General features: G+C 47.4%; 1 protein-coding gene across 3 annotated transcripts in view; it reads right to left on the bottom strand.

The window, feature by feature from the left end:
- Positions 1–25,549, bottom strand: part of KIF26A (kinesin family member 26A) — a 102,530-nt gene extending 76,981 nt beyond the window's left edge. Inside the window, exons 1-3 of one of the 3 annotated variants that reach the window (XM_069018406.1) lie at positions 25,313–25,549; positions 24,471–24,632; positions 21,925–22,170 (exon numbers count right to left, since the gene is read on the bottom strand). In XM_069018406.1, the coding sequence (XP_068874507.1) occupies positions 21,925–22,170; positions 24,471–24,605 (381 nt within the window). In that variant the 5' untranslated portion in view covers positions 24,606–24,632; positions 25,313–25,549. Of the gene's footprint in view, positions 1–8,553; positions 8,642–21,924; positions 22,171–22,332; positions 22,613–24,470; positions 24,633–25,312 lie in introns of those variants that run through there. The other 2 variants (XM_069018404.1, XM_069018409.1) reach the window with 2 other exon arrangements.
- Between the last annotated feature and the right edge of the window lie 769 nt (positions 25,550–26,318).

The raw sequence follows: 26,318 nt of genomic DNA, 5'->3' as shown, positions 1-26,318 counted from the left end.
TCAAGGAAAAAAAAAAAAAAGAAAAAAAAAACTCTAAGCCAGAATAAATAGGAAAGGAATGATGAAGACCATCTGTAACTCTGTAACTCCTCAACCACAAGCTGGCCACACGTCCACGCTCTGCCTCAGAGCAGAGTCTGCTTCAGCTCCTTTGCTTACTAGGTGGCATGTATGAGACACAACCTCCCTCTCCAATCTGTTCATCCCACAGCAGCTCTTTAAAGTGGATTCTTGGATGGCTTTTTTTAATACCACTCTTCAGCAGCGCAACTTCAGCAAATAAATTCACAAATCTGCCATCAGCTACCTGTTGGTCCTGCGCCTTCAGTATCTCCGGACTAGGATGGAAGTAAGGTCCGTTGCTTTCCCTCAGTTTCAGACAGGATACCAGTGCAGAGATGCAATTGATCCCATTCTGCTCACCCCAGCTTACATTAGAAAGAAAAGATACATATGCAGATCCTAAGGGATATCTGCAGGTGGAGGATATTGCCCAAAGAATCGAGTGATCCTCCTATGAAATCTCATTAGGGTGAAGTATGATCCCAACCAAATAAAACGTAGGTGGAGACAGACCATTTGGGGATGGTCTGTCTACAGGAAAAATAGCAGTTTAAAAAACAAGAATGTTGTTTAAAAAACAGGAATACTGTAGGAAGTTAAAGGATTTTGGTATATTTAGTGTAATCAGAGTCCTCTAGTACAAAAAGTGGTTACAAAGAGACTGGTGACAAATTACTTTCCATGTCCACTTGGGTAAGGAAAATAGGAAATAATTCTACTTTTAAGCAAAGGTGACTCAAGAAAAACTATCAAAGGTGAGTATTGGCAATTGCTACAGAATGGTGTTGAGAAATCCTGTACTTTTGAGAATTTCTGAAGAGCAGGTGAAAAACATCCATGGGAAGTGATCAAGAGATAGATGGCCCCATTTCAATGGAGGAAGCTGGACTACTTTTCAAAGGTCTGAAGATCATTCCCCAGCCCTATGATACTACTTTTGGAAAGATGAGTAACACATCTGTACACAGACTTGTTGCTTGGGTCGAAGTGCCACAGACTTCAAAATACTGCTCAACTTAGATGACTATTAGTTACTGTTAGGTTATTTTTAGGAACACTATCTTGCTCACAGCAAGTTTTCCAACCTGCATGATTCTTATATTAATTTCATACCTCCCATCCTAGCTGTGACCCTCTATTCACTTTGAAAAATTCTTGTGTCAAATACAACCCATCATCACCACACCCAGAACTTTATCATTAATTGTGCTACGTATTATATCCCACTTTCAACCTTCCCTTACCAAGTACAGAATTGCTACATTTCATTCCCTGCAAGTTCAGGGACCAGATTTAGGAATCAAAATGAGATGCCTAAATTAGACGGTGCAAGTCAAGCTACTCCTGTCTGTCCATCTCAAAGGACATCAGTGACAAGTGGTGTCCCTCAGGGTCCATACTGGGATCAGTGTTATTTAACACCATCAATAATGCCATAGATGAAGGGATCGAGTGCAGCCTCAGCAGATCTGCAGATGACACCAAGCTGAGTGGTGCTGTTGACACACCTGAAGGATGGGATGTCATCCAGAGGGACCTGGCCAAGCTTGATTCCATGGGAATCTCATGAGGTTTAACAAGACCAAGTGCTGGTCCTGCACCTGGGTGAGGACAACCCCCAACATCAATCCAGGCTGGGGATGAATGGATTGAGAGCAGCCCTCGGAAAACGGGCTTGGGTAAGAATTGCCCTTATAAGCCCAACAAACCACACTCATGTGACTGGGATGACAGCAGCAGTCTGGTGATCAATACCCACCTGTAACCCTTTTGTTAAGAAGTCCTGCAGTGGTCCTGTGAAAACTGCAAGCTCTGCAACCTCTCACCATCCAAAGGACTGGTGTGATCAAAGAGGAGCAGCTTCCTTTGCCTAAGGTCTGTCTTCTACAAACATAAATCCATGGGACTACACCCACAGGCAGACAAAAACCCACTCTGCCCATGCTCAAAGCATCTCAAAAGCCATGCTAATAGGGTTTTTTAACTCTGCTAAGGCACAGGATACAAACATATTAAACCCATGGGCAAAGTTAGCTTGTATCTGCCTATAACACACGCACATGTAGACATGCCCACAGATGACGGGCAAAAATACCTCTGTAAACCCTTTCAGGCTCCTCACACACACACAAAACAAGCCTTGTCTCCCGAGACACAGAAGCAATCAAATACCTGGCAACAACTTTCAAAACCCTTCAAGCCAGATTCTATTAAAACCAGCAACTAAGAGATGAAAGGCACTAGCTCGTCCTACCAGTCACACTTAACAAGGCTCTTAAACATTTACTGTAGCTAACGTTACCTCTACAGAAATTCCACAACCGTAGACAATGCCTAACATCACAGATACATTTATGTTTCCGTTCAGTTGAAGGTACTACATGAAAGGATGGTTTTATTTTCATTTGTGTTCTGGGACCTTGCAAAAGAAGGTGCCTCATCACCTGCTGGAAAAGGCCAAGTACAGTGGAAAAAAGGGTTCTTTTAAGAACAGAAATTACAGCCCCGGAGTGAGACCTGGGCCCAAAAGAAATCCATGGCAACATTCATACTGAATGCAAAGTCATTGCATCCCCCTCTAAATTGAAGCATCCCTGTTTCTAATTTCAAATTAGCAATGAACTCTTTCACCAACCTGCCTCTCCATTTCATAAAATGCCCATGAAATGCATGTTTGTAGTTGTTGGGTGACAACTTAAGTTACATCTTGGTGTGAAAATTTCCCCATTCTTTTTAAAACAAGGTTTTGTGGCAATAACTTATGTGTCAAATTTGCAGTGAATCATTAAAAAAAAAATACCTGCCACCCAAGTTGCCTTTATTATCATTACAGATGTAAATACACATTTAAAACCAGTTGTGTAATCATGCCTTGCTAACATCCTTATAAAATCTGACAGCTTGTCAAATAGCCCCCATGGTGGACAGCACTGAAGCAGTTCTACAGACCATTAAAGGGCAGTGAAGATAACTACCTTGTCCCACCTCCTGCACATCACAGCTCTGATAATTTCAACCATGAGAAGAAGTGACCCTGACAGGCTTCTTTAATGAAAGTAGATGCTTTCATATTTTAAGAAACACTCAATTTTATTTAAGCCCATGTGTCTTCCAAACCTACAGTATTTCTGAATAAAATTATGTTTTTAAAGTAGACAGTATATGAATAAAAAACACAATCAAGCATGTAGGAACCGCAATTGAGGCTATAAACCCAGAGCTGACACACACTACTATTTGCTCCTGTGACACTTTATATCAGCAGGGCCAGAAACTCTGCTCCCAATGGTCAACTTTAAAAATCCAAGCAGTTGATTCCAGGACTCTCAGCACCATTTCAGGCACTGACTGTGTACTGTTAATATTTTATGTACACTTGCAGCTCCAGTCTCAGAGAAAGCCATTATGCAGGATATGCTGAAAGATGTGTGTTTTACTTCACATGACCAACGCTGCGATTCACGGGGAAAACCTGCACAGAAGGCACAGACTGGGATGTTACTGCTCCAAGCTCCATCAGCAAACAGTCACTGAAAAAAATTAACATCAGCATCTCATGGAAGTCCCTGTATGAGAAAGTTAGGCAAGATTTATTCAAGACTGCAGTATCTGGAGCAGTTAATCAGAATCAAAGGTAAGCCAAAAAATAAATAAATGAAAATGGGACCAGCTAAAATAACAAAGCAGCACGGCCAAGGCAGCAGCCACGTGACAGCCAGAGGCATCTCCAGAGCGGTCAAAACAACTGTCCACAGATCTTGCCAATGAGCCAGATGCTGCTGCTGGAAGAAGGGTAGTGTTGATATAAACTCAGAGATACAAGATGCTTAACACCAAGAGCAATCAATCTTCATGGTTCCCACATGGCTGCCAAGCTTCGCTATTATGCCACAAAGAGATGAAAACAAACTTCATAAAACACATGTAGATCCTACACGACAAACTCCCTCCACCCTCCCCTTACTACTCAGAAACAAACCCACAACTTGGGTGTAGCTGTAAATGACCTGATGCTTTTCCTGAGTTAACAACAGAATCAGGAAAGAATATCGTTGGCTAAACAGTGCACTGTACACACCCTGCCAGAAAACCAACGAACTTATCATACTGTATAGGAAATTCCTACCTTCCACATCAATTAGTGACTCAAGAGTGATTGATTTTATAATCCCAAACTTGATTTATAAAGTGACTTCCTCTGGGGCCAATTTTCCATTACCCAGCATGTGGAAAATTGCATATGATCAGTGCACTATGAAAACTAAGGAAAAATAAGTGCTATTTAAACCCCAATTCTACCATGCCTCCACATTCTTGCTTTCCTAAGGGAGATGCACTTTTGACAGTTACTTCCTTTCCCTGCCCCAACATCCTATCTGCACCACACACCAGCTGGGCACTCAATCAAAACAGAAACAACAACAGGAACTAGCAGCTATTCATTACAATAGGATCAAAACATTTCTAGGCACTAGTGCTTCGCCAAGTTACCGTCCTTGAAGACCTGCCACAATCCTCTTCTTCCCTCCCATCACAGACACCATCACTGAAAGTGGCCCCACTTCAACCTGAAGCACCACGTACTGAAGATCAGTTCTCTAATCAGAAGCCACATCTCACTCAGAACTGCAGGAGGCAATGGAACTGGGCAGCTGAAAGGTGAGAAAATTAACTGGCCAACAACACAGGCCAATGTTTATCCTTTATTCCAATCAAGCTAACATTAGATCCAGTCTATAAAACACGGGTTGCAGTGCACACTAACTACCAGGGTAATCACAGAAACAGCACCACAATATGATTACTGGGTGCTAATTATATCTTATAAAGAGCTAAAGACAATCAAGTACATGTAATAAAGATGTATATGCAGTTTTTCACTGACCTGAAACAGCTTCCTACATTAGTAGGTTAACATTACTGCAGGAACAAAGCAAACAGTTACATCTACATGACAAAATACATGAAACACAAGAGCCAGATGTTGGGTCCTTTCATCCAGGAAGCAATTATTTAATTCCTGGGAAAATATGATCTCTCTCATTCTTTCATCAATACATGATATATCTCTTAACAAAACCAATCCTGGCTCCTTGGCCTGCTCTGGGTACAAACACGACTGCACAGGGTCATGAATCAAGAGTCTGCTTTTCCCACTGTGCTGTTGCTTCTGGGCAGTGAACACAGAGCCATCCTCAGTCCATATCTGTATCTCCCCATTCATGCACAACAGCACAGACCCCAAGGAGACTGTCAAGACTGTTCTTCCCCTCACACCTCTCCTGGAAGGCCAGTTCTCCATGGGTAAGTACAAAAGAGAACGCCAAAGAGATGCCCACACTCTCCACCACAGGTGCTGACCTCCAGATCCCAGAGACAAAGGGTCCCCTGGCCACCAACTAAGGGCTCCCTGCTCCAAGCACCACCAAGAACTGCTGCCCTTTGGCAAGTCATTTTGGCCACGCCCTCCTCACCTACTGTCCATCCTCCCAGATAACAACACTCATCATCTCTTAACAGATGGACAGTCAACAGCCACCATTAGCAGCCACCCAAGGATCACAGAATGTATGATTACACAGGACCCTACACCACAAGCAATTCAGCAGTTTTGCTAACCACACTACAAACAACGTAACTGAAAAAGCACATCCCTCTGCAAGGGTACTCCAAGGCTGTCACTGCATAAACCAGCCAGCCTCAGCCTGAGAATACCATGTGTAAGGCACATTCCTCAACAAGGTACAACAGATAGGAGCACTTAATAAACACAGCCATTAACTAGGAAACATCCCTGCAGCAATTAAAAGTTTGCAAAGTACTACAGCGTACACCTGGTTATTGCTCTTGACATCTGCTTAGGTTTTCTGTGTAAGTTGGACCAAACAGGAAAATAATTGAGTTTATGGGCATTTCATGACAAAAATGACAACAAGGTACTGTTAATTGTTCATGAAAAATGGCATAAAAACTCAAATGAAGCACATGTAATGTTTGGAATTTTTATAATAAACTATATATGACCAAATGTTGTTTCCCCTATTAAAGAATAAAATTATTCTAAACTAAGGATTTCATCATAAAATGAGAGCAAATTCACAGTCTGAACAATTGCAGTTGTGCTGAGCACATTTTAAGACATATGGCAACTTTATAATGGTCATTGGGGATGAAGAGCTAAAATTCTGTTGCAGATTTTGAGTTTAAGACATTTCACATAAAATTGCATATCTCAGGAAACAAATAAATTGTTAAGTGTGCATCCTCATAATGTTACAGACGATATTTGGCATATGCAAACATGACTACCTCAAAATATGAATGCTATTTTCAGTACAATTACCCAACTGCTTTAGAAAGGCTCCAAATAAATTTCTAAAAAACTGTGTGAAGGCATCATTAAAAGAAAACAAATATAACAAGATCTGCCTTAACTTTATACAGAATTACTGCAACATTACTCAGCTACAATATGTTATCCAGTGTTCCCAAGTAAATGCCCCAATTACTATTGTAAGTCTGTCATTTAAATAGTTCCTTCCTGTTTAAAATGTAGAGAGCCAAATGCATTTTCCCACCACTAGGTATTGTGTAAGACTCCTTTCTCTTCCAGCAAGCTGGCTGAAGATGGATGAGCTTCCAAACTGATATCATTTTTAATTACGTGTTTTTCTCTCATTACTAATTTCCTAAACATGTCTCTAATCTCGCAGTGAAATCTCTGAGCGCAGTAGGTGTATCCACATACATCATGCTCTAGAAAATTAAAATGAGATAATGATCAGGACTGCCATCACAACATAACCTGAAACAAGCAAGATACAAGAGAGGTGATACATACTCATAAGACTCTGATCTCAAGTGTTTCTGGAAAGCAGTAGCAACTGGATGGTTTCCATCCTTCCTGTGGGCTCTCTTGGAGCCAGTACCACAGTGGGGTCCAGGAGAGGGAGATGCTTCAAGCAACCTCCCGCTTTGCACTTTTCACCAGGCATTTGCAAGCTTGTGATGCCAAATGCATATCCACCCCTTCACTCCCTTCCCCTAAACACTCCACCAATAAGCACTGTGTGCGTAATGGAGCCACGATCAGCTGCTCCTCTACAGAAGATAGGCACAGGTATCCATCCCAGCTCCCTCCTGCCGCCGGGGCTCCAACAGCTCCCTCCACCTAGGCCAAGGTCTCCTGAAGGGGCAGCCTTCTCCAGGAGCATAGCAGAGCAGGAAGGGTTGGAGGCAGACACACCCACCAGACAGGTAGGGAGGCACATGCCCACGCAGGCCCCACAAACCAGAAGGGGTCACACCCCCGGCAGCTGCTGCTGCATCAGATGCTCTCTTGGCAGGAACTGGGACTATGTATAGACCCGTCAGATTAGGTCAACCAAGTGCCAGCCAGTTATTCCCATGGGATCCCTCTCATTCCTCAGATACCTTTCACTACCTGAAAGGCATTGCACAGCTGAACAGAGTTGCAGCATTCTTGAACCATTAAACCAGCAGGGCAAAACCACAGTTTTTCAGGGGGGACAAAGGCAAAAGAAAACAAAAACGAAAGGGTAACTGTCACGGGGCTTTCTTCCCAGCTAAACACTTCACACACCAAATTCCTAAGGGAGTGATGCTTTCAGCACATCAGCTGCCCTCTCATCAACTGACACTTCCCAAACAAAGGTGGAAAATACTAGAACTGTTCAGAGTGGCTGACATTTAAGCAATCAAATAAAGCAAAACCAGATAAACCACAAGCACTTAAACAAGCTTTTATCTTCTAAGTAGTCTTAAAACACCTCACAAGTATGATTCTGCCTACTCACTCAAAGAAAAGGGACCTCTGCTGTTTCACAGTCAAAAAGATGAAGGTAGAGGTGGATTAGAAACACGGCTGAAGAGCACACACCAGATTAAACCACTAAAACCAGTGCATGTGTAAGGAGCACCAACACCAGGGCCCTGGTACATATGCATGCAAGTCACTAGTCTGTAATCACAGGCTGATCAAAATGCATGTGCTAAATGGGATAAGCTTATCTAAGAATGTAATGCCAGCTGAATTGCCCTGGGTCCCTAGGGAGGTCTGCAACACAGACAGTGTGAGCGGGCTGGAGTTCAGATGTTTCACTGCATTCACACATGCTGCTGTGGAAGCTGGATGATGGAAAAACTACACAATTTCACATTTTCTTCTCAAAAAAGCAGTCCACAAAATTTCATCCTGTTTTTCTACCTACTACCCATCTACTGACCAGGATCAAATCCAGCCTTAACTTCCTCAAGAACTCGATGAAGAAATTCCCACCAGAACCCTTGAAAACAAACACTTCTACTAAATTTCACTCATTCAGCAGAAGAAAGGAAAAGCTGGCGGATGCTCCCATCTTCTCCTTCCCACAGCATCTTGGGAGGACCATGAAGAGGACACCTACAGACCCAAGACTCCACCAGACCTTTGCTGTGCACCACCCACCCTTGACTGGAAGCAGCACCCACATGGGAGTCAGGGTAAGGCTGAACTGCACAACACAACCCTCGACCTCAGGTGGGAATTCACTGACCACCAAGGGCAGGAAGAGCCTTTCATGTGACTCTGCTGGGTTATGACTGGGCTCCTAGCCCTTTTTAATCCTCATTAACATTTGCTGACACCTCCTTTGCAACCAGAGGGACAGGTTCTTTACAAGAAGCTGTTTCACCTTCCCCAGTTAATGCCTTAATCCACAGACTGAAGCAGGTCAGATTATCTACACTTATCAAAGACAACATTATGCTTCATAAGCTGTTTTTCTGCTTCAGTAAGGAATAAGCACATTTTATTTCTTACTATGTTTACCCATTACCTCACCAAGACACATTATTGTTAGTCTTTCTGAGGCTCCCCTAGAACAGGAACGCATAAAACAGGATTTCCTCCAGCACTGCATACCTACTTACTCCAGAGTCATTAATGACATAGGACTGGATTGAACAAAGACTTAACATCAAATGAGCATTCAAAACAGCTGGGAACAAAAATATATCTGCCTGGAACACTGCATCTGTGTTTTGTCTTTTGAAAAATGCCAATGAGGCAAAAATTCACTTTCAAGACCACTTTTACAGGAATGTTTTCATAAAGAAAAAAGGATTTTGCTAAACAGTTGCATGTGGCACATGTATCCCAGCAGGCTCCAAATTAAGTTTATAGCAGTTTTTACATATAAATCTGCAAATCAGGTTGTCCTTTTTCTGGAGATCAGATGTAACTTAACTGCTGTCAAAAGGAATTCTGCAGAAAAGATCCAAGAATCCTCCACAAGAATCCTCCAAAAACCCAAATCCAAATTGTCTTCCATGTGATACCAAGCAATAGCTGAAATACTCAAGGGTAGGTAACTATCCTCAGAATTCAACTCTGAGATTTTTAAAATACCTCTAACCAATACTTTAAGGAAAACTTATAGATCTATACATGTAAGAAAAATACAAGTGATACTGTACCAGGATTGGTAGAAATTAAGGATACTGCTTGGGTTCGGTGTTAGCATCCAAAATAACCTTGGCAATCTCTTAAAGACCTCAGTATGGTTGGTGCACACAAAAGCAGTGACAGCCAGCAGGCTGGGAGGCAGTGCAGGGATGCATGAGGAGACACACTGCGGGCTCTGTGTAATGCTATCAAGCTCCCACCTGCCCCAGGACATTTCCTACCTCTACCTACAAACAGCGATTCTCCAACTGCTAAGTAAACAGTCTTTGAAGATAACAAAGCTTATTCTAATCTCTCACTGATGTCACTCCTGTTTTGTTCTCATCTGAGCTACAAAATGCCTGGGTTAACTCACTATGTAAGATCAGAATTACCTTAACTCTTTGTTGTTGCACAGTCTTCAGGAATCCTGCTCAGGTACAGAGAGAAATACGTTTTTCACTCAGTGGATCTATGTTTTTTCTCGCTTAATAACCACAGACATTTTTCAGCTCACTTCTTTAGCAGCAGGTGGACCATTTCTTACCATTATGTTTAGTGAGACAGCTTTCCCAAAGAAAGCACAAGCACAGCCTCTCGGAAGGATGGAATGCCATGGACTATTTTCCCACACTAGCAAACAGGACTGCTGCTCCAGTGGCAAAATCTCCAAAAAATCAGATTGAGCCTGGACCAGCGTGGTGTGATTCTTGGGGTGTTCCTGTCCAGGGCCAGGAGCTAGACTTGTGGGTCCCTTCCAACTCAGGATATTCTATGATTCTACCAAGAGAAATTAAAATAGAAACTATAAAAAGAAAACAATAAAGTAGAGACTTCCAATGAATCACCTCAGAGGACAATGCCTTTGTGTTCTCACTTGTGTTCACTTCTCAGGGTTAAGTGTTCTACACTGCAGTTCTTTAACTATCTACTCCACACTTCTCACTGCACCCAATCCTCCAAGAGCCAAACCCTCCCACAGGAATTAAACACTCAGTGAAGAACTCAGGGTGAGTCAGGAAAGCCAACCCTGCATGTAACACATCTTTCATGTCATCAAAAGACTTGCCAATAAGAAGCTGAAACCCAACTAAATTCTTATAGCACAAACAGAGCGATTTTGCTTTTGAGCTGCATGTGCTTATGAGCAGCCATGATCAGAATAATAAAAGAACACACAGCAGAAATCTGAGGAGCTCAAGCTGTGCCTGAATATTCACACTCCCTGTCAGTCCCAAAAGCAAATTTCTTTTGGAAAGCCTGAAAATTGTCAGCCAGGGCTGTTTGCCTCTTCAATAAGCTGTATAATAGTTATAACAAACAGATCCTGGCACTATTTCCACACATATAGACATAAACAGGTAATTATGTTCCCACTGAAGAGAAAATGAAGAGGATGTGCTGGAGAAAAGTGGTAATGATACCAACACAGAGAGATGGATTTGGAATACAGACATTGACCAGTTGTGCAGCCTGGCTTCCTCTGCAATTCACCCATGTAAATCAACTGAAACTGCACAAGAGCCAACAGGCTTCATTTTCCACCTGTTAACACAGGTTATTGATTCCACTGTCAATAGAAGAACCACGATGCAAACTGCTATGAAATGAAAATCCAGTGTCGCCTGCAACTGGAGACAGAAGTACGGAGATGTACATTCAGGATGACATATTGCTGAAAATACTCTTCCCTAAACCCAGCCATGGCTCCCCAAAGGGCTGCTATCAAAGACATGACTACTTCCCACTGCCAAACTGCCCTCAAGGAGCCAGTAAGGCTGAGCCAGGGTGTTGCTCCTCACGATCAGCTGAGCAAATGCTGAGCACAAAGTCCACCTTCCACACAAAAATCAGAGAAAATCCTTCACAGCCTGTGTTTCACAATGTGTCAGCATGAGAAACTCTCTCACTCACACAAATGTTCTAATCATTTAGCTCTCTGTGGAAGTCTCAGATTTTAAACTTGAATAACAAGTAACTTCACCAGGGGTCAGTCAAGCAGCAGTAAGACTGCACGAGGTGGCAGGTTAAAGCATCTCATGTGTACAAGAGTACAAGTATGAAATTCAGAAAGGGCCCCCAGGGATCCCAATGCAAGACATGAAGATGTAATTAAAAACCATAAATCCATCAAATGAAAAATATGTAAACTTAACATATTAACTCATATATTTTTCTTCCTTGAACACATTTGTCTTACTCTACACTACTTCGGAGCCTACAAATAAAAAATTAACAATATCAGAAGAAATATTTCTTAATATTTGAAAAGTGAGTATCAATAATAAATGCTTTTTACTTTATTCTTATAGGTAATTGCTGAAAGAAGCTATCTCAGCAGACTAATGAGATTCTGTGCATATTGTGAATTATTACAACTGTATCTCCTCTTTACAAAATCCACAAAAGGATGATATCTTACAGTGTTTCGATGCCACTCAATCATCCACGCAAAATTACCCTTGTGAGAGCTTGTTGGAGGAATGTCAAATGTATATTTGCCTGCCTTTGCAGCAAAATCTTCAGAGAAAGACAAACAAATAGTTCACAGCTTGCAGTTATACAAGTTACACTAACACCTGAACATTTTGACTGCAAATTCTGGGTTTAACTTTGCATTTCAAGCTACAGGCAAAACAGTTATAGGCCAAATCCTGCCCCATGTCTCGCCCACAGCATAGTTTTCAAGATAGCTTACAAACACTCTGCAGTACCTGTATTAAAGATCATATTACGCCTAAGGCACATCTTCTAAAAAAGGGTATTTGGGACAAACCAGCCCTCCCATCTTCTGCTCACTGACCAGAAAGGTAGCACCGAGCATTGCTCAAAAATGACAGAGGCAAAGACATTTGTCCTTCCCCTCCATCCTTTAAAAGGCCAAATCTTGCAGAGCAAATTTGTTTCCCATCATTAATGAGTGCTTCCTTGGAACCAGATTTCCCAGGGCCAAGCAGCAGTATATGGGAAGACCATGGCTGACCCCAAAGGAGTAGAGCAATAGAAACAAGGATGGCCAGATTTCCTGATCGTACAAGCCACATGTTTGTCTTCAAGTTTCTGACAACTGTAAAGACTGTCACACTCCACAGAGTCCCTGGAGACAGCTCACAGTCTGGGGATGGCAGCAGCTCCTGCTGCCCTGTTTTGGGGCGGGAATTGGACATGTCCCTCCGGTCCAGCACAGTGCCACTGATCTCAATGACTTCAGTAGTCTCACCTCCTCCAAAACACCCAGCAGCACCACTCTGCTGAAGGCCATGTGATCTACCCTGGGCATAGACACCATCCCTGAACTCCTCAGGGAGTTCAGATGCAAAAGCAGTAGGCAACCCCTGCAAACGAGTTTTTACTTGATAAAGCTATATGCAAGCTGTAGGAAACTGCTGTAGTCTAAGATTTAGGAGAAAAGCAGCAGTGCCAATATGAGTAAATACATGCTACAACATACAATACAGTGAGAACAACACAAGGCAATAAAAAGAGAATACAATGCAAGCTGAGTACATCTAACATCCCAAGTGAGTTCAAACACAAAGCCAAACGCTGCCCATTTACAGTATAATCAGCACTGATCAATGTATACACACAGACAGCAACACAAACCATGCTGTAACAAACGGCATGTTGCAATAAAACAGGAAACACATTTAAACATAACCTTCTGAATGCTGTGAGAACTAGGACTAATGCTTCTCTTTCACCATTCAGGCTGAAAGCCAGTCAATGCCCACCTAGCCAGAAGTATCACATTTCAGTTTTGTACAGAAGGCTTCCTATCCCATTCACCCAGCAGTGTAAAATCCCTCAGCAACATCAGGGGAAGATTTGCTAAGAGCTAAACGAAAATTGATCATCTTCCCACAGCTGTCCAGTGTTCCAGTCAATCCTGCACAGATACTGATGTTTGGTAATGCCAGCCCAGCCCCAGATGAAACTCACAGCAGCTTGCAAACTCCAGGAATGCTGATCAAAGACAAATTTTAAGACTTGACTCAAAGAAGGATGGTTGTACTCACTTAAGCTTCTTTGTGTGAGCAAGAGCTGAGATTTCCCTGATTCACTGTACATTAGGGTGATGTATATGGCAGTCAGACTCTTGGTGATAAAACAAACACACAACAATGGCATTATGCTGCCTAAAATAGGTGGATATATTTACACTAAACATTCTTTCTCCAGCATGAGAATGAACATCTGCCAGCTATGTCTTAAAGGCTCACACAGCTTCAAAGCAAAGTCAGTCCAAAGAACTATATGCCAAAGATTTACATTCACTTTAGCTTATCCTAGAGAAGAATATATTACTCCTGCTAATGACTGGAATAGTAATTTGAAGCTTTGCTCTTAAGTTCCTCTATAAAATTTACCTTTCTTTTGATTTAAAAGTAACACATTTCTTATGGAAAACTAGTAAGTAATACACGTTGGTATAAAGTTCAACAGCAGTAGGAGGGACTGAAGCCACTGAAGAGCCCCCAGCTTACAAGGCCACATCACATTTCCACAAGGCAGATTTCCAGTTCCATCACAAGGAGGCATCGTGCAGTATGCAGATACACCTTTTTTAGATACCATCAGCACAGCTCTAACCCCTTCACCCTGAGCTGATCTGATACCTGCTGCTTACCGAAGCTCCACTTCAACTGGACACACACCACAGACCTTCAGTCTCCTTCCACAGCCTCACCAATCCTCTGCTGGTGAACCAGCAGATTTTCAGAACTATCTGCTACTGCCTCTACAGTTTATCTGAAATCCCCAGCTTTTCTTGCTCTTTCTGCTGTTGCAGTGACCCCAGCTCCAGAAACCCCTCCCTGACACCTCACCTGAAAGTTCAGTTTCAAGTCACAGAGCCCGCTGTTTTCTGTGTTCCTATCTTATATATTCTTATTATGCATATTACAGGAGCAGTCAGCTCTACAAACAGCAGTTGATGATGCTTAATGCCATACAAGCAAGAGACAGTCCCCACCACAAAAGATGTTTTTACTGGAAATGGACAAAAGATGGAAGCATTTTCTCTTTGGTGAGCAGAAGAGAAATTAAGCCCATGCATATTAAGCTGCTTGCCCAAATTCAGCTGCTTGCCCACAAACTCAGTGACAGATCTGGGGATTCATTCAGATCTTGAATCCCTGAAGGGGGACACAATTCCTCTTAACAGATGCAGCAGGGAGCATGATTCTCCTGGAAGTAAGGCCCAGGTTGTCTCCCAAGCACCACTCATGTGAAAGACTACACAAAATTAGTAGACACTTGTAAAAGAAGTCAGGCAGGTCCCAATCACAAGCACAGCCAGCAATAGACAAGATTCCCACCTTCCCAATGTGCCTTCCACTTGGGGATATACTGAATACATAAATACAAAATAGTTATTCCAGTGCTGCAGGTCTGCAGTCAGAGGACAAGGAGACAAATCCAGACAAGTTAAATTCCACTTATTTCCAGTAAGTAATAAAGAGCAGATACAGTACTTCCAACTGGACAGCTGCCTGCCATACTCAGTGTGACCAATATCCAAACAGATCTAGTTCCTCAAGGTAATCAGTTTTGAAAAAGGCAACAGCATTGGCATGGAAAAATATTCCATAAGACATGCAGATGCTTCCAGAGAGATTCTCCTCATGTAACCAGGGTGAAGCAAAATCTCTGCTCACTTTTCATGACAAAATGTTCACCTGCCAGCTGAAAGCCCAGGGACTAACTGGCTCTTCTCTACATCAGCATTGTCACTGTGGCAAGGACAACTCAGGCCCAGAGAGTGCAGCTATTTTGGGGTACCCAAGCAGCAGGAGATACATGCAGCAACTGTGAACACAATGGGTAATCCTGGACTTGAGGGGAAAAAAAAAAAGAAAGTCTTGGTGGTTTCAGACTCCTACACCCTGCAGTGCCAGGTCCAGAGCAGCAGCCACTATCAGCTGCTGTGAGCCAGGGAAGAGGAGGAGGATGACTGCTGCCTCCAACAACCTCACTGTTAACAAGTCAGAGGTTGGGATCACTGTAGGTGGAAACTCTTGGCAAAAACAATAAAGCAGCTACTACATATTTCAACAGGTTCAAAGTAACCTCAGATGTTAGGAGCAGATGCTCTTTTCCACCCCCTGGGATTTTGAAATGGTTTATGTGTTTCCTCCCTTCCCCCTAATAGGGCAGGGTGCTGAAGGAATTAGCCAGGGAAAGAGCCAGAGCAACACTAATTACCCTCAGCTAGCCGGGAGACCACAGCACCTTCAGCTAATTGTGCAATCCCCACTCCCCCACTTCAGATCCCCCAGTGAGAAAGTCTCTTGCCTCCAGCATCCAAACTGCAAGAGAATCCCTCTCACCTGTATTTTAAAAGGCCGTGCTTGAAAATCCTAAGTGTCTAAAGCAAACTCATTACAATTAGTTTCCGCAGCCTGTCCTGTCACATGGGGAACGACTGCGCTGCCTGAAACGGGAACTGCTCATGTCAACACATTTGACACAGTGCTGTCACTAACCCTCTTATTAGACTGCACACGTACCTGAAATCCACATCTGAGCTCATTGCCTGCAGCACTCCACGGCCAAGTCTCTGCAAGAGTCTCTCTCACAAAATATTTAATGTGCATCTTTAAAAAATGCCCCGTAGTTTCATGTTTTTTAACTAAGACATTACTTTTCCACTTATGTATTTTTGAAATGTTAAATATAGAACATTTTAAGGTGCATTTAGTGCTTGTAAAGAGCCGTGAAAATTGGATTCCTCTAGAGAGCAATCTGTGAAAGACAGCTCTCCCACTCAATTCCCCTTATCCATATCAATGCAGTTGCAGAAAGACCTCCCACGAAAATAAGAAGAGCCCCTAAGTAACAGAGGACCCCAAACTTAGCCAAGACTCAGCTGTGTCACCATTGTGACTCCCAAATTCAAGGCAGTAAGGGCGACCCAGTAGTAAGGGCTGACACAGTAAGAGAAAACAACGGGCACACGAAGGAAAACGCAGTGAAGCTGGGGATTGCTTCTAAAAGCTTAGACCTATTCCACATGCACCTCAAATGCTGCAAGAAGCCCCCATATGCTCTGAATCCTTGTTCTTTCAGGGGAGCATGACCCTGAAGGCAAACACTGAGGACACAGAGCCCTCTCCCAAGTTGTTCCACATGTAGCACAGGCTCCTGGAGCACTCAACAGTGCACACCACAGTGAGGAGGCAGGTGCTGGGGGCCAGGGATCACATGAGCTCTCCTTGCCACTATTTCTGCTGATACCAGGCCATCAGAGTAGCCAAGGAGGGAATTACAAAGCATCCCTGACTCTCACACATTAAGACCACAGTCCTCAACCCCATGCCTGTCCTCTCAGCCTGGTTTTCCAAAGCAAGAAGAATGGCTCCACTGCCCTTCTTTCCACCCTTCTTACTGACAGCCCTTCTTAACAGCTTTTGAACCTGTCAAATGATCTGAAATTGAGGTAGAAGGCTCAGAACAAGTTCCTACAACTTCCACAAACTGTCTGTGAGAGAAATTGGGCAGTACCCATGTGTTATTAGTTGTTTGGCAGCAGCCAGATGTCCAAGTACTATCTTACTGTCAACCAAACAGTGTGTGTGCAGCTGCAGAGAAGATGCTGTCTCTTATGGAGTCATCTGGGACAAGGAGGGAACAGCTGGGATTAATGCAGAAGGATGGGGAGAACAAATGCAGTGAAAATCCATCCTACCAAACCCTCCTTCCCTAGTTATGCTGCTTGTGGAAACATGGGGGGATTATTTAGCATACAGGAGAAACCCACAGGGAAGAGCATGCCCATCCCAAAACTCTGCTCTTCATCTCCGCCTCATGTGACACAATCAGCAGCACATACAGGTGTGCCCCCCAGAGACCATCACTCTGAGCAGAAGGAGGAGTGATGGGAGTTCACTCCAGCAGCACTGTCTGGCATTTGCACAGGTAAGACACATCCATTAAACAGCACGTCTAAAGCCAGTGCCATCCTCCCTTTTTTCCCAGAGAACCCAAGATTCCTCCAACTCTGGCTAGTGTAAATCCGAGCCCTGACAAGGATACAGCAGGCTAGGACTTGCTCAGCTCCCTGAAATGATTCATGGTTCACTAGCAACAAAGGTATAACCTGTCCTGGTCACTGAGGCTCCCTGCAGACCAGGCCTGGCAGCATGATCCTTTGTACCCAGCTGCAGCTTACGTGGGCAACTGGGAATACAGGACTTTCTAGGTATTGGGGAATAAAAAATTGCCAACCCCATCAACAATAGAGCCACACTGTCTTCTTTGTCCTTCAGACCCTTGGAAGCTGTTCAGTGGTGTGCCTCATGTAACACACAGTGCAGATAATGTAACGGGTGAAAATTAAAAATGAAACAACAGAACAGGGAAGAAAAGCAGCTCTTTAAAACTAGGACAGCAAGAAATTCCTGAACTCAGGCTATAACAAAATATGAATGTTTCTGCCCTGTTTCATGCTGCCTCTGGCACCCACCTGCACTGTCAGTAGGTACTGTATTAACTGCTCAGACTGGGGGTAAGGGTGGATGGGGAAAAGTGAAATGGGCTGTCTGAATCCCTGGGCTGGGAGAAACGTGATCATCAAAGCTAATCACTTCCAAAGTGAACTTCTGCTGGGCTTGGCCTCCTTTCAGTACTGATAAAACAGTTCTTCTAATACAGTATACCTGGGCACAAGCATTAATCTTCTACAACCAAAGTATTTACACCAGTATAAATCCCTCCTGTGGATGTAGTTGCATCCGTGTGTGCATTCCTCACACCACAAGGTCTTTTTTCCTCTGCTCATAAGGCATTAGCTAAAACCATTTTACAGTAGCTGTATATCCTTAAGGCTATTGCCTGTGCCAGAGGCAGCAGAGAGTTTACTTCTAGAAATGCAGCTACAGGAGCACATCTCTCATACTGAAGAGTTCCTGCCTCTCCACTTCCTGCTGGAGACACACACCTCACTGACATACACCTCTTCAGAAATGACAGCATGTTTGGGTTTTACCCAACAGGGGCATCACACAAATTGATTAATTAGCATTTTTGAAGCACTATGAAGAATTTAGTAAGTAATGCTAAGTAATATTATTACTAATTTAATCTACATCCCATTCAGTCCTCAGCCTGTCCCTGGAACTGCCAACAATTATGCCAATTAGTGGTAATTGTGGTGGTTTGTGACAAGGCTATTTGCCAACTAGGAGTGAGACACAGACCACCAACTCATTTCCCCTGGATTGTCCCACAGCTGCCAACAGCAACAACTTCCAGGCACAGCAACCTGCTCTCCACTCCAGCCAGAACTCTGGCAGTAGGGATCCTGTATCCCATTACCTACTCTCCAGGGACACAGCCTGCAAAACTTTCAATTAGGAGTAAACCAAGACACCTTGTTTTTCCCTCCTATGTTAGTTCAGTGCATGACCCAGTAACTGATGTCAAACTGCAATACCAAAATGTTAATCTGGGATAATTTCAGATTAAACATTGCTCGGTTCCATCCACACTTAATGAAAATCACATTCTGATTCACACACAGGCCTCACTGTGGTGGAAAACTGTAAAGGCAGCAGCAGTAAAATGAAGGAAATTGAGAGTGTAGGATGCAGTAAATCTTGTGCTTGGGAGACTGTTTTAAAGAGTTTTAACATAAGCAAAGAGGTGTATCTTTCTATCAGCTGTCCACAGAGATTTGGAGGACTTTGAAGAGAAGGCAAACAACTAACAGTATTCTGTAATCAATGCACATCATCTGAGCACCGAAACTTTAAATTATTTATATATTTTAAATATGTCTAATTGAAAGGATAGCAACACAAACGGTATGAATCATAGCCCTCTCGAGTAATTAGATTTGTTATCCCTGCAGACTGCAAACAGTATGTTGGCTTTCTATTCTAATGTGAATTCAATCCCTTGTCAGCTGCCCCACGCATGAGAATACACCTCCACTCTTTCATCAGGAAAGATATCAACAGCAGGAAACTAGCCCTTCTTTCATCTCTGAGGCACCCACCCACCTTTCCAAAGGGCTTTCAACCAGGTGTGGAAACCTTTCTGAATCTGTGCTGAAAGATCTCTTAATTATTATGGCAAAGGAGGTAAATCCTTTGAGAGCAGCATGCTCCAAGCAGCAGCCTTCTAGTGTTTACTCATCCAGTAGTTGCTTAGTTTGACAAGAGCTTGTAAGAAACTCTGGACTTGCATTGTACAGGCATGAAACCCTTACAGAGAGGAGCTGCTTTTTCAGATGTCTTGTTATATAATTAAACAAGAAAGGGAGGGGGGAAAATCAAGCAAGCTGCCTTTTTGGCACAAACATTACACAGTGCTCACCCTGCCAGCATATTGCATCAGATTCCCACTGCAAGGCCAATTCACAGCAGCTGAGTAGCCGAACCCCTGACTGTTATCTCCTGCTAACCTACTTCACGCTCACGAGGCAGTAAGTACAACTGTTTATTGCATCTTCCTTCCTGAGGAGCTGCTCACCACACCAGGATTAGAGGGAATCTGAGCTTGCAATTAGGCTACAGGTCTCACAAGTGTCAGAGAATAGAGTTTCCAAAAAATTTCAACCATCGAGCCCTACTGCATACTGCACACTGAGTAAACTCCAGGTATCCGTTACTCCGTGCTCAGGTCTGCCGAGGTTCTGACACTGTGACAACTCCTATTTTATTACGTTCCTAGGCATGCTTTGAAACCCTGCAGAAAAGGGGGATTAATTTACCCATCATCAAGTGCTTATCAAGGAAGTCCCCTGAGACCTGCAGGAAGGAGACCACACAAACAGGCCTTTGCTCACAGGTCTCCTCACCTGAACACCTGGCTGAGGCCCCCTACTCTCCTACACTGGAATTTTTTTTCCCATGGCAGAGATCCGCTCCCAGATAGGACACAATTCTTCATGGCAGAGGCACACCCCAACAACAGGAAGAGGGGTTTCTGTGCTCCTCATTGAAACAGCCGATCTCAGGCACTTCACATGACAAACTAAACTCCTTTCAACCATTTGCAGCAACCAAGAAAACAAAAGGTCCAGCAGTCCTGAATCCAATGAGGTAAGATACACCTTTTACACCACAGAAATAAGAGCCCACTCCAAACCCAGCAAGTCAAAAGAGAGATTCCTCTCGATTTCAAAGGGCTTTGGATCTGGCCTGAAAATCCAAACCTCACTCTGCATTCGGACACTGCTCCACAATGCACTTCCAAACAAAACTATATTTAGATTCAATGGGAATTCTGTAGATCATACAGGAACTCTCTGAATGAAAACGAAGGTCAGTAGGGTTTGGCTTCCTCTTCAGACCCTCCTCCCCATTCTTGCAAACATCCAGATAAGCATTGTTTAGAAAACAATACATTAGTTCCAAATGTTATCAAAACCCCAACACACGTTTTGTGTGTCCTGAAACAGAATCTCAGGGTCTTCTGTTGCATTTTGCCCCATCAGCTAATTCTCAGGATCTCTTCAGATGTCTAGGCAAGACTCTGTACCAAGACTGTCTTTTTTCACCTTTCAAAAGCTTTGCTCTACCTGCTCTGACAAAGGAAAAGGGACAAGGATAATAAAGACCTTTGCTAGACATAAACACGGAATGGAAAAACTGTGCAGACAGTTACAATACACACAAATAAAGCTGCACTTGTGTAAGAGAGAACCTCTTGGCATCATCATGCACTTTCTCCACTCCCTACCAGATATGAAGTGCCACCATGCAGCACAAACTGAAGGAAAATGACACAGCTAATGCTTGCCCAAGGGACATTAAGGACAGGAGTGAGCCCATCAGCCAGCCAGGCACACTGAAGCACCCCGAGGGCAAAAGCACAGCCCACTCAAAAATCATCCCCCTCAAAGTTTCCTCCAGTGCCATAAACATGAGTGTTTGATTCTCAGCTGCACTTTATGGGCTTCTCGGAAGGAGGAGCTGAACGTCTACCACCGGCAGCTTCTCTTAAGAAGGATGAAGACAAATCCCAGTCGCAACACCGAGCCGGCATCCCCGCGGCGCTGTCAACAGGGTTGGGCGGCCCCAGGTCCTGCGGAGCAACACGGGGAGCTCCGCGGCACCAGGGCTTTGGGGCGGCCCCGAGGGCGCGTCCCGGACAGCAGCCGCACAGCCGCTCCTCAGCGCTTTCGCTCCTCTTCCCAAACTCCCTATTTTATTTTTAACTGTTTCTGCCAGCCGGTGGCTGTAACAGCGGGTGAGCGTCCAGCCGCACAGTTTCGCTTTCTGGTAGAAGTCCGGGACGGGAAATCCTTGAACTTCTGAAGAACCCTCCTGGGTTGGAAATCTCCGGCTTTGCCGCCACGCTCCCCTCCCAAATCCTTTGGGGATGTACCTGTGACCCCGTGCGGGCCGGGGCCAGGCTCCCGCGCCCCTCCCCACAACCCCCCCAGCGGTGCTGGGCGCTGCACTTACCGGCGGGGCGTTGGGCGGGCAGCCGCCGGCAGCCAGCCGGGCCGCCTGCCTCCTCAGCTCGGCCAGCTGCGCCTGGCAGCTCCGGCACCAGCCCCCGGCCGCCGCCCGCTCCAGCGGCCGCGGCTCGGCCCCCGCGGCGGCTCCCGCTCCCTCGGGCGGCGGGCGGCTGGCGCAGCGCTCCTCCTCGGCGGCGGCCGGCGGCCTCTTCCGCGGGGAGAGCTCCCGCGCCGCGCTCCCCTCCGCCACCTGCGGAGACAGCACAGCTCAGCAACGCGGGACGCGGAGGCAACGCTGCTCCCACCCTCCTCGCGAGGAAGAGAAAAAAAAAAAGTGAGAAATTTTTTTTTTTTAAAGGAAAAAAAAAAAAAAAAAAGCTCAGCCGTGGGGAGGAGTGTTGTAGCAACTTACCCCCGGCGCCCGGGGATCAGGTCCCAGAGCCTTCCTGCCGGCGGCCGTGATCATGACAGCGGGGGATGCTCCCGTGCCCCGCTCCGCTAGTGCGGGCGGCGCGGTGCCCGGCGGAGCGGCCGGCCCGGGGCGCCCATGGCGGGGCGGGGGTCAGGGGTGCCAACAGTGATCGCGCCGCGTCCCCGCCGCCCGGGCTGCCGCTCTAGGTGATGCTGCCTCCCATGATGAGACAAGAGTGAAGTTTGGGATGGGAGACGGAGGCGGAGTGAGCTCCCCACGGCGGCACGGGGAAGGACCCAGAGCACGGGAGCACGCCGGCAAAAAAAGCTGGAAAAGTGCTTGGAGGGCAGGGGAGGAGGGGCTGGGCGGGGGCGGGTGGGGTGGGGTAAACGGGGCGGGGGAGCCTCGGCCGGGGCGGGCTGGGGTTTGGGTTTAGGTTTGGGATAGCGGCGGGGGGAGGAAGATGCCATTTCACAGTGACCCTACGGGATAGTCCCAAAATCAGTGTGACTTAAGTCGTTGCCTCCTTCACATTCTAACACTCAAGTTCCTTGGGAGTCGGAAAAAAGGGCCGGGCGCGGGGTGCGGGTCCCGGCGCGGGGGCAGAAAAGCGGCGCTGGGGGTGCGGACCAGCTGCCAGCGGGGCTCAAGGGTCCGGCCGGGATCCGCTCCCCTCGCTCCGCCCCGCCACTGCCGCTCTCCTGCGCGGGCTAGGATACGGTGCCCCCCCTCCGCGGGCAGATGCGCGGTGCCGCGGGGCACAGACCCCGCGGGGCCGACTCCCCCGCCGCTCAGCGGGCGCGACGGGATGCTCCTACACGCGAAAATTGACCTGACAGATGGAAAAATTAACGTTCGCAGCTAATTGTCTACTTGGCTGCCGCTCCGGCTCGTATATTTAGCACTTTTCTCCTTTCTTTAGTTTTTGCCCCCAGAGAGAGAAGCGCGTGCCGCTGTCTGTCACGGGGCCGGTCCCGCGCGGGCGGCGCTGGCGGGGCCGACACGGGCCCGGGCCCCGCGGGCTCGGCGCGGCCGCCGCCGTCTCTGTGACCAGAGCGCCCCCTGCCGGCGCCGCCGCGCCCGCGGTCCCGCCCGCGACGGAGGAGCCCGAGCCGCAGCCGGAGCCCCGCGGGGCCGCGCCGGGAGAAGGCGGCCGCTTCCCCGGAGGTGCCAACGCGGCTCCTGGGCCCCTTCCCCGCCGCCGCGCCAGTGGGTGCTGCTGGCGCGTGGGGTAGGGTCTGTGGTGAAGTGGGCAGCGCCGAACACAAAGAGTGGGGAAAAAATAATCCCGCCCAAGGGGCACCTCTCCCCCCGCCGGTTAAACTTTTCTGACTCTGCCAAGCACGTGTGTGAAGCGCCCCACCGGCCCCACCCCCAAAGGTGCATACCCTGGAGCACGGCTGGGGCCGTGGGCGACAAGCACAGCCCTGAGGCGCGCCCCGCACGTCGGGCAGAGCCCCCCCTACACTGTGATGTGCCCCCCCCGCCCGCCCGGACCGCCCGCCGGCAGCCCGAGAAACGTCTGGGTGCGGGAGTGAAGCGGAGACACGGGGGCCACGGGCTGGTACCCAGGAGCTGCCGTGTGCCCCTCTTGGGGCGGGAGGGGAAGCGGGACTGGCACAGACACACGCACCCGGGCGCTGCGCCCCGGCTTCCTTCTCCCGCCTGCTCGGGGCAATGCTGCTCTCCGGGAAGTTCCTCCGAAATGTCCTGTGCCCAAACAACGTCTGCAAAACCCTCCCGCGTCTCCAAGGCTCGGGTTGGACGGGGCGGGGGATAAAGGGGTGGGTTTCCCGACCGGCGCTGGGGTGAGCCGCGCTACGGGGCTAAGCAACCTCTTTTTCTCGGTAAATACAAAGCCCTCCTGGAAATAGCAAAACGCGGTGCCACCCTCCCCATCTGAAACCGGGGTCACGTAAGGTGCCGCAGACCCCATGGGGAAGCCCCAGGAGCAATCCGGCAGCGCGGTCCCCCCGCGCCGCTCCGCGGTGCCGCCAGGACTGTTCGTGGTGCTGAAACCTGCCCGGCACCGCCGCCCGCAACTTCGCACCGCCAAGTTTGCCACCCCCTTCCCGTGAGCCAGCCCTCAACCCCCTCCCGGGCCCCAGTTCCCCCGGACCACGGCAAGATCCCATTACCTTGGCTTTCCTCCGCAGGAGGTGGCTGGTGAAGCCGAAGATGATCTCCGAGTCCAAACACAAGGCTCCTATCTCCAAGAGGCTGGGATTTTTCCTCGTGGCGTTGGAGGCATCGGGCGATTTTTGAAAAGCCATAGTTCGGGGTTGGAAATATCCGGCTCCCTGAGCGGAGGCGATGTATTTGTATACACACACTCACGGGGTGGGGGGGGGGGGAAGAAAAAAAAAAGGGGGGGATAAAATAGCAAACACCTCCCACCCCTTAAAAAAGAAGGGGGAAAACAAAAAAAAAGAAAAAAAGAAAAAAAAAAAGCCAGACGCGGGTGAGTTACTCCGTCATATGCCAGGATGCGCCGCCGGGGTGAGGTAGTCAGCAGCCGGGCAGACCCGCCAGTCTCCCTGCCTCTCTCTGCTGCTCTCCGCCGCTCTCCCTCCCGTTTTATCCCCCTCAGCGCACCTTGCCTGGCGAGCGAGCGCGGGCGCGGAGCCCTCAGCGCCCCACCGGCGCTGGGGCCGCGGCCGGGGCCGCCGCTGCGCTGGGTGCGCGGGGCCGGCAGCGCCCTGCTCCCCCGCCGCCGGCCATCAGCTCGCCGAGCGAGGGGGCTCCCACCTCCCGCTGGCCAGGAGCCCGCACTGCGAGCCTCCTGCCTCCCCCCATCCACTGCTGGGTGGGTTTAGTGGCTGGGTTGGTGGGTTGTTTTTTCCCTCCTCCTTCTCCTCCTCCTCCGGGGTGAGCGCAAGGAGGGAAAAGCTGCCAGTGAAGTCACTTTAGGAGGGAAAAAAGACACGCACAGGAAAAAAAAAAAAAAAAAAAGGGAAGGTAAAAAAAAAAAAAGGAAAACCTGAGGGAGCAGAGGTGAAGCACTTTCCAGAAGGGACGCGGCCTTTGACTCCTCCAAAAAGCTTCCCCCTCTTTTCTCCCCACTGCTTAATTGTATTTGCAGTGGGTGCGGACGGCAGGAAGGAGCGAGCTCCTCCTCATCGAGGGGCCGAGACACAGGTGCTCGATGGATGCTCCCGGATCGGGCAGCCCTCCCTGCAGGCTGCCGCTCCGGCCGCCGCCTCCGCCGCGTGTCCCAGCCCAGGGGCCGGGCAGAGCTCGGGGGTCCCCGCTGAGGAGCGGCCCGTTCCGTCGGGGCGGGATGGATGGAAGCGGGGAGGGGGCTCCGGGCAAAGCGTTAATCCCTTCCCGCGTACTTTCCCGCTGAACAAATAATCCTCCCCGACAAAGGCATTATGCAACTTCATATAGTCCGCAGTGAAAGGGAGTTGAATAATCTGTTTATACGGGCTCCGCTCCGGCCGCCCCGCCCGGCCACCGGGTGCTGCTGGGCGGGGGGCAGCCGGGCCCACTGCTCCCATCCGCAACTGCGTCCGGGGCAGGGCTGAGCTCCTGCCCCGCAGCCTGGCCCCGGTCGGAGCCCGGCACGTCGGGAGGGAGCTACGGGACGGTGGCGGCTACAGGAGAGCAGGGAGGGAAGGAGGAAAGGAGACATAGAGATGAGGAAAGAGAAGGGGAATTAAGGGAGAAGGGAGGGAGGGAGGAAAGAAAGGAAATAGAGGAAGGGGAGAGAAGAGAGAAGTCTTAAGTCTCTATGGCTATGAAAAGACACCGTAGGTTTTTTATTCTGAATTTACTCAGTTGTCTGTTCTGGGCTTCCAGCTGATGATGGTTGTGTGTGTTAAATGAAGAAAGTGAGTTAATGTGTGTGTCTGTAGGATCGAGGTGTACAGATGTAACAGGCAGGCACTCAAGCAGTGCTGGGAGGGAGGAGAGGAGGATGGGATTGGTGAGATGCTTACAGCAAAGGTGCAAGGATTTGTTTGGCTCCTCATTGCATCCCTTCC

Source organism: Aphelocoma coerulescens, chromosome 5 (assembly GCF_041296385.1).
Source record: "Aphelocoma coerulescens isolate FSJ_1873_10779 chromosome 5, UR_Acoe_1.0, whole genome shotgun sequence".
NCBI lineage: Eukaryota > Metazoa > Chordata > Aves > Passeriformes > Corvidae > Aphelocoma > Aphelocoma coerulescens.
The sequence above is the reverse complement of the archived record's forward strand: the minus strand, read 5'-3'. Positions and strand labels throughout refer to the sequence as shown.